This window comes from Centruroides vittatus, unplaced genomic scaffold, assembly GCF_030686945.1.
Source record: "Centruroides vittatus isolate TY-2023 unplaced genomic scaffold, ASM3068694v2 contig_4, whole genome shotgun sequence".
NCBI classification, from domain to species: Eukaryota; Metazoa; Arthropoda; class Arachnida; order Scorpiones; family Buthidae; genus Centruroides; species Centruroides vittatus.
This window is the reverse complement of record NW_027122214.1, coordinates 410,504-419,526: the sequence shown is the minus strand read 5'-3', so window position 1 is coordinate 419,526 and position 9,023 is coordinate 410,504. Positions and strand designations below refer to the sequence as shown.

Here is a 9,023-nt window from a genome sequence, read left to right as displayed (position 1 = left end):
TAATTGTTGTTTTTTTTTTTAATTTGGGAGAGGAGATCATTTGTCCTAGTGATACTTCCTGTTGTATATGTAAAATAAATAAATAAAACCATTTTTCAAGACAAAGTCAATAAAATGAAATAATCAACACAGCAAGTCGGCTGTTTCTATAAAATGAAAGAAAAATCCTCCACTTTTCTCTTTGAAGAGGTGGATTACTTTGCTGTACCCGATCTCATCTTTTTCTTCGGGCCACTGCCAATACTTTCCAACAGGCTACATTGCATTTACACGCTAATCACCATTTTCTTCACTTCTATTCAAGAATTACAACTACACAATTACCATTTTTTTTAGTCCTCTGAGTTAAATCTCCGTATGTTTTATTTTGCTGTCTGCATCTCAAAATTCTGCAGCTTCACTCCCAACGCTTTCATCAGATTCTTGGTACACTCTCACAAAGAAACCTCTCAACTCTACGAAATTTACTTCTGTAGCAATTAATCAAAATTTGTTGTATTTATTGACAATTACAAGCAAAAATAATTTGAATGTATAATTGGATTTATTGGTTAACTTATCAGAAAAAACGCAACAAGAAGAAAATACGCGTCGTGCACTTTAAAGCTTTAGAGTCCGAGATAACAAATAACAAATAACAGGTAACATCACTGTACAGGCTATCAGAATCGGACCCGCAAATAAATTTCGCAATGGATATAAACCCGCATTATTCAAAGTTCTAGTGTAATGTCACAAAGTTAACTCGGTTACTGTACATCATTGTGCGCTAACTTATCAAATACAGTATATAAATATATATATTATATATAAAACGTATTATTTGAATTCAGATAGTGAAAACTTTATTGTTATCGATTTCGTCACGCGAAGTAGTTGTGTATTTTACAAAGGAAACGGGTCGAATTGAGAGAAAGCGTTTAGCAACTTATTTACATAAATTTACTACTTATATTTAAAAAAAATAAAACACTGTCTCATTATGCTAACAATTCGCAAAAACGACAGAACAAAGCATACAATGTATATTTATTTAGGAGCATATTTTAGAGAATAAACTTGAAAAATTATAAAAATTTCGCTGAAACCTCTTCACTTCATCAGAATTTTCAATCAGGTAAGAATACTTTTAATGTTAATTTTTGGAATTATTAATTTTCAAATGATTTACGTATACATTTTTTATATACGGATATATGTGTCTAGAATTAATGTGAAAGGAAATTGTTTATATAAAATAATCTAGTTAATGATGGACCAATTTTATAAAATTATATTTGAATATAAAAATGAATACAGTAGTAACAATAGAAAAGTAAGAGTTGCGTGTGTAAGACTCACATTACAGAAATTTTTCATCGATTTACATATTTCATTCTGAAGGATCTATAAAACTTTTTTCTAAAAAAAACTACTACTAACTACAAATAATTAAAAGCACAAGGTTACACAGTTTATATGGTAATAAATATCAAGAAAAAAGAAATAATAATAAAATACTGAAAATCGATATTATGACGATTTTTAAAAATATATTTAAGCTTTACAGTGTTTTTCCCTTTAATAAATTAAGCCTTTAAACTAGGTTTATAAAATTTTTAAGGGTCACGAAGGTTCTCAAAAAGATTTCTGTTTAAATTTTTGTAAACATTATAAATGTTTAATTAATATTTATCTCACTTTTATAGATTGGTGAGGACATTCATATTACAAAAACCATAATTAGATCTCGAGTAGTATTCAAGTTCGCTTATTTATGAAGTCCAATAATAATATAAATTTATAACTACGAATCTAGAATATTATACTTTCAATACACACGATATACTATTATGTTCCATCATTTTCAATAATAATAATGCTTAACGTGACGTCCGAAGATGTTAATAAAATAATAAACAAGTACGTGCAACGCGATAAACCAAATCAATTGCTTAATTAATAATGATATTAAAATATTTAAAGCTAATTTAAAATCACCCATTTCGTTTTTAAGAAGGAAGATTTAGAATTTGTTGTAAACATATCAATTTTCTTTTTTACATATATAAACCAGAAGCTGCTGTAATATAAAGTCTATTGAAGTGCGGGCCTTACAATATTTACACGAATACCAAAATACACTAACTTGTTTTACATAATGAAAAATATAACTTATGACTCTGTAAATGGCTCAACAGTGGTCAAGTGGATAAAACATTCGAGTTCGCACCCGATCAATGGGCTGGAGGAGTTTTCTGGGCTTTCTTTTACGTGTCTAACATCTTAATACAGGCCTGTTTCTCACAAAAAAGTCCTCCCGGAGGCAGATTGTACTCGTGTTGCGATGCCTTATCCCATCAAACATGATCCGTAAATGTCGTTTGGACTTAAAAATGCCAATGCTCTATTTGTAGTATCCCCCGTCTTAGGACGACTCACTTTATTAACTCTTGTTTTACGTAATGAACTATCGATACCACCTTCTGTTGCTGAGAAATGTTTATTAATTAAACAAAACAAACGTTTTCAGCCTAATACAATAGGCCATATGTGCCATGTATTTTAAATACGGCATTTTTTTGGCACTACATCGATAAAATATTACATAGTTCAAAGTTTATTTCTAGGAACAGAACTTCAATTTATCACACTGTGTCTTTGATACTGACTACGATAAAGAGTTTACAACAGCTAAATCTACGGAAGAGTACGGTTCGATTTACGACAGCTCGCTTAGCGGCGGGTTTCCAAGAACCTGTTAGATCGTGGTAAAAGGGATCTTTATTTCGATTTCATACATTATGATTTGAGTAATATAATATTCATTTTGCAAAGGATCAATGAACTTAGTAAGACTAGAATTAAGATTATTTATAGGTTTATTCTATAATTGATCAATTGTGGATTGAAATTTTTATAATATTTTTTATTGATATGACATTATTATATGTCATAATAACGCAGTTAACAGAATAAAATAATAAAAATCGTTTAAATTATGCATTAATTCGAGTACACATTGCATTTAGAGAAAATAAAAAAACAGCGAAATATATTACAGAGCTAATTTATTCCATAAACAATATACACAATTGCAAAAAATAAGCTATAAATATTTACTGAAGTCAGGAGAAAAGTCATAAACTCTATTGAAATTAAGATTCTATATAGGCTACTTATAGTATGTGTATAGTGAAACTTATATAGTGTGGTTTACCGTATATAGACATATAATGCCGTCATTAGTGCATTATAATAACACATGTTTTGGACAATATTCTTAGTAAACAAATTTTTTAAGCCGACGAAACACAGGCTAAATATAAAAAGAAAAGAAAACGACGGGAAATTTTCGAAACAACAAGCCGCCATTCAAAGTTACCTATAAAATAGGAACCGGAATGACGTAAAGCCATTCGTTAGACCATAAAAGGTACGATGTTCATCCTGTTTCCGGTATACGAATCGAACCGCAAATTTAAAAATTAAAGCAACCACAAGCGGTATCGATCGCATTAAATGCATGCAATCAGTCGGGATTCGTACTGATACTCGACGCCGTTCTTTAGATCGGTTGCCATAACAACCTGTTGATTAGAAGTGATCAGCAACCCCAACAATTACGTCATTAAAGTTTACCGGAAGAAGGGTGAAAGTGTTTAAAGCGCATGCTCGACCAAAGATGCTAGTTATTCGGGAAAGATCAGAGGTGAGATAATAGAAAGAGAAAATGAATTAAAGAAAGAGGAACACGATGGGAACATGTCTGGCCGTACTCCAGAACAGAAACGTTGTCCAACCCATGATACCCCAGTGGGGTTACGGTGTAAATAACGGTAAGTTTGCCAAACCGGTTACCATGCGATGCCGGCCGAGCGCAATTTATTGATACCGTTGCTAAGTTATTTACGTGTTTGGTTTAAAAACAGAAATAGATTTAAAAAAAAAAATTAGTTTTATCATCAGTCTCGGATAAATTTTATTTTAAATCAATTTAAGTGCAGCGAAGGTTTAGACCACAATTTACGTTGTGAGCAATCATGAGAACCGTCCGGCAAAACATAAAAAAAAGCGCCCCCTTACATAATTCGCCAGGTAGGTCTTTTATTACGTAAAATTTACGTAGAGATTTGTTATTATAGTAGTAACCTAATGGAAATAAATCGTGATAGTAAAAGTAGGGTAACTATTTACTATGCATAATATTGAAATTAAATTGTATATATATATTATTTATCTATTTATTTGTCACTAAATATATAATTCAAAATTAATATTATAAAGCATTGAAAAATTACAAAGAAATTTTACGCAATTGTTTAAAATCATTCTAATGAATTTAAAACATTTTTCGGTTTCTGGTTCGTATTTTCGAAGTTCAAACAGCGTTAATTAATGGTAAGATTTATTTAGTAAAATATTCCAAAACATCTTCGTACAATTATATTTTTAAAGAAAAAATATTATTTTCACTCCTTAAATTTTCATTATAATCAGATCGTAATAGCAACTTTTCAGTGGGCTCAGCAATTAAGAAAAGTAGTTGCAAACAGGAAGTTTTTAACTCATTACCAGAAACTTCTTACAAATTGGAAAAACGAGGAACCAGGCGATGTCGGCAAGTAACGCGTTGTTTAGTATTAGCGAGGTTGAGGCCGAAGTTTTAAACGCGAAAACGTGTACGTCGGACGTTTAGCGCCGCTTTCCTGTAAGCCTAGAAGTTTGACAATGGTGTTTGGAAAATCAGTGGAATCACGTTGGACATTCCAAACGCCATTGTCAAACTTCTAGGCTTACAGGAAAGCGGCGCTAAACGTCCGACGTACATGTTTTCGCGTTTAAAACTTCGGCCTCAACCTGGCTATTAATTCTACAATTTGCATGTAAAGATGAATTGATCAACAATTATTCTGATGTTTTATTTATGAAAATGTATTAAAAATTAATCTGGTATGAAATTTTCTAGTTTCGCTGTTGGCATATAAAACTAGTACAACAATTTCAACTTTGACACGTAAACCGGTAGATTTTATGGGCATTTATATTAACACAGATACATTTTTATATTCCATTAATATGAAATGAGTCATTATATTTTTATGGATAAGTATGGACACATCTAAATGCAATAGGGAATTAACATGTGGTGGACTTAAAAATGTCCGAAATTAGTTGGCGCTTAATATTCTATTTAATGCATAATTACTGTATTTCTATTTAGGATACAAGCAGAAAGGCCTTAAGCAGAAAACTATGTAAATGCTACATAAACCAGCATATTCAGTTACATAGCAGTAATATAAAATTTCTTTGAATTTGTATTATTTTGTGTGTTTAAAGTAAAATGTTATATCATCAAAACGTCGTATTTTAAGCATTTAAAGTAGATAATTAATTTTTAATACATATTTTTATAGGAGCTGCTTACTCTCTAGAGTCTAATGATGATCAATCTTCCGTTATGTAATTATATATACTATTATTTTATGTTTTATTCTTAGAAAAGAAAAAATATTTTATTTGAAACAATAAGATCATCATCCAAAAGTAAACTATAAAGTAAGTTTATGAGTAATAAAAGATGATAATTCATTAATTGCTTATTTTTATTGTTTGGAATTGTAGAAAAATTATTATTTTGTGGCTGGAATCTGACGTCATTTGGGTTTAATTACACTACACTTATAAAAACTTTACATTTAAAAGTTATATTTGCTACGAAAATTTTTAATGTTTATTGATCCGAAGTGGACCGATGATACATCACATCTGTCAATATTCCTTCAGTATATTGACTTTTATCCATTTGTTAGAATTAATTCAAGTGTAGACAAATTTGAAAATTATTAGTTGAAAGGTTTTTTCACCGATTTTTTAAGTAGAAAAATATTTCATTTTCATAAAGTTCAGGACAATTTCTAGTGACATTAAATTGCACGTGTATGTGGAGTTTAACATCCGTGACATTCCCACCGATATAAAGACTGTCAACTCCCTGTGTATAAAAGATTAATAACTAGTAAGAAGAATGGATCTTCTGGAAAAATTCATTTATAACATTTGTATATAGATTTGAATAAAAACGGTCAATATTCTGGTTATTTTCTAGTAGAAGCAATATAAAAAAATATCGTCCAATGGTTGCCTAATACATACATGTATCATTTTCAATATAAATAAATTGTATAGTACAGAATTAAAAATTTATATAAAAATTGTGATGAATGCCATGTTTACAATTTGTAATTGTTTACTATTATGTAAATAAATTGTTAGAAAATAATCAATAAATGTAAATTATTAATAATGATAAATAACAGATATATTTATCATTTATCATCATATAATTAAATTAGTTCCTTTCTTTATATCATATGATATGCTTCTTACTATGTATCAATAAAACAATGATTTATAAAGGATGGTCTGTATCAGCAACAACTTCATAAAACTGTATTTTTTTCTTAAAAAAAAAAGCTCTTCAAACTTTACTGATAAATCAACATTATTGAATTACTTATTTTTAACACCACTATTATTTTAGGCCCTAATCACTGGTACAAAACTCATCCAAATGCATCTGGCAAAAACCAGTCTCCGGTGGACATAATTCCATCCTTAGCCATACCAGATGCATCGCTCTTCCAGAACCAGATCAGATGGAGCTACGATAAAAAATATTCTAAAACGGTTGTCAACGGTGGCCACGGATGGACTGTTGAATATGTCAGCACCAAAAACTGTAAGATTTGCAATAGAAACGATAGATCGAGATATATTAAAACGATTATATTGGTTTTGCACTTTTTAGATTTTGAAGGTGGTCCGGCTGTTAATAGGTATATTTTGGATCAGATACATTGTCATTGGGGAAAAAGTAATGAGCGAGGATCAGAACATACTATCAATGGTTATCAAATGGCTGCAGAGGTAAGCATTATAATTTTCTTGAATTTGCTTTATGTCTGGTTGTTTGTTAGTTTGATTAACAGCCATCCTTCTTTGTACATCCTTTGTAATACCAAAATGTTTACATACCGAATAGGAAATCATCAATGTTTATTGGTTTATATTAACTGGGGAATGCATTTTGGTCCTTCTTGTCCCTCGTCAGCTGACGATTTTGATGATGATTATCTTATTCGTTTGCGAAAAGCAACTGTTAATTTTTTAACCATATAACCACAGATGTTAACACCACTAGAACATTTTCCACTTTCAATCATCTGCAGATCCAAAGTACATTTTACATTGATAATTTCCTAATCAGGATATATTTCCTATTGTGTATAATAAGTTTGGTATTACAACGGATATTGATGGCAGTTAATAAAACTAACATTACAATTTTGACATTATCAATTGCAAACTTTATTATACAAAATTTAAAATTGCTGACTATTAATAATCAAAAATAAAATAGCATTTTAAATAGATGAAAAAATTTACAATATGCTGACTTAATGTCAATTTTGTTTGATTTCTGTTCCACTTCATAATGAAATAGCATATATGGATTTTTCTTAATGTACTGTATATAATTGTAAATGTTGTGTAATCAAATTAATTTTTATTGTTCCAAATAACAGTAATATCAGATTTAATTGTATAAACCAGTTATATCAGTTAATTCTTTTATAGTAGTGTTCAATTATTTTATTTCTTCAGAATCAAAATGCTGTATAGTCTCAACACAGCAAAAAGTTAACAAGTAACCTCAGTTTCTGCCGTTAGCTAAAATTTTAGTCAATTTACTAGAATTGGCTTTTATTCAATACTTGTGTATAAGAAAATGTCAAAAAGTTTCTGTTCAATAATTCAACGTTTTACTATAATCAATCCATAGTGGTTAACAAATTACAGAGATGATTATTTCTGAAAGTTTTATTGATTTCATAGTTTTATTGATTGTAAAAACAGCAAGAACAGCAAAAACTTACTTCTGTATTATTTTCGTATTAGTTTAGAAACTGAATATCAACATAAAGCTGGTAAAATATTAACATAAAAATAGTTTTCTGACAATATTATATTTTCTAATGAACTATTTTATATATATTTATTTAAAAATGATAAAAGCTTTATATATTTTAAATATAAAATTTATAAATCAATATTTTGTAGATTCACATGGTTCATTGGAATAGTGAACTGTACAAGGACTGTAGGGATTCAGCTTGTAACAAGCAAGGACTTCTAGTACTGGCTTCATTTATTAAAGTAAATATTTATAATAAAGATTAAAAAAAAAAAAAAAGATTTGTGTGATGATCACAAGAATTTAATTTTAGCTAGGACAGCCAAATGTAGAGTTAGAAAAAATTGTTAAAATTTTGGGAAATATAACTTTTAAAGGGCAGAGATGTCCACTGAGAGAGCAAGTAGATCCAGCCAAATTTATCCCTGGTAAGTATGATTTCTATTTAAAATTTTAATAAAAATTTTTATTACATTTTTTCATTGTACATAGATAATATATCTTATTGGACATATGAAGGATCATTAACAACTCCACCCTGCCATGAAAGTGTCACTTGGATAGTTTTTAAGAATCCAATCGAAGCTAGTGCTGAGCAGGTAAGATTGAGTTTTTATTCAATACTGAAGAAGATTGTTCATTATATTTACTTTAAGTCATGAAACTTTTTCGTTACAGATAAGTAAATTTAGGAGTCTAAGGTGTCACGGTGAGACGGAGCGTGCCCCACCAGATTCCAGTGGAGGTTACATCACTCTGAACCACCGCCCTCCACAACCACTATTTGGTCGCCTGATTCGCCATGTGAATTACCGGAAATCCGAACGAAATGCATTTCGCTAACCTGTAAATATTCTAATCGTGGAGATAAGAACCAAGGCAATAGAACATTTTCTAGAAAGGACATCCTTATTTTATTTATTAAATTTGAGAAAAAATTTGTTTTATATAAATTCAAATAGTGAGAAAATATATATATTGTATATAAGAAAAGAAATATTTTATAATAAAAAATGTTTTAATTAAATATCAGTTGTACAGTCTATTTTGCTTCACAGCAGAT

At 29.5% G+C, this 9,023-nt stretch overlaps 1 protein-coding gene across 3 annotated transcripts; it reads left to right on the top strand.

The window, feature by feature from the left end:
* The first annotated feature begins 3,594 nt into the window (after nucleotides 1-3,594).
* On the top strand, nucleotides 3,595-8,987 carry LOC136976228 (carbonic anhydrase 1-like). 3 transcript variants are annotated; one of them, XM_067271448.1, is made up of 7 exons: nucleotides 3,595-3,818; nucleotides 6,527-6,724; nucleotides 6,794-6,912; nucleotides 8,107-8,202; nucleotides 8,274-8,388; nucleotides 8,453-8,559; nucleotides 8,639-8,987. In XM_067271448.1, exons 1-7 carry the CDS (start codon nucleotides 3,737-3,739, stop codon nucleotides 8,801-8,803), a joined length of 882 nt encoding a protein of 293 aa, XP_067127549.1. In that variant the 5' UTR covers nucleotides 3,595-3,736; the 3' UTR covers nucleotides 8,804-8,987. The 3 variants fall into 3 exon arrangements, with proteins under 3 accessions (XP_067127549.1, XP_067127551.1, XP_067127552.1); XM_067271450.1 differs by lacking the exon at nucleotides 3,595-3,818 and adding an exon at nucleotides 3,951-4,077; XM_067271451.1 differs by lacking the exon at nucleotides 3,595-3,818 and adding an exon at nucleotides 4,479-4,604.
* Nucleotides 8,988-9,023: the final 36 nt, after the last annotated feature.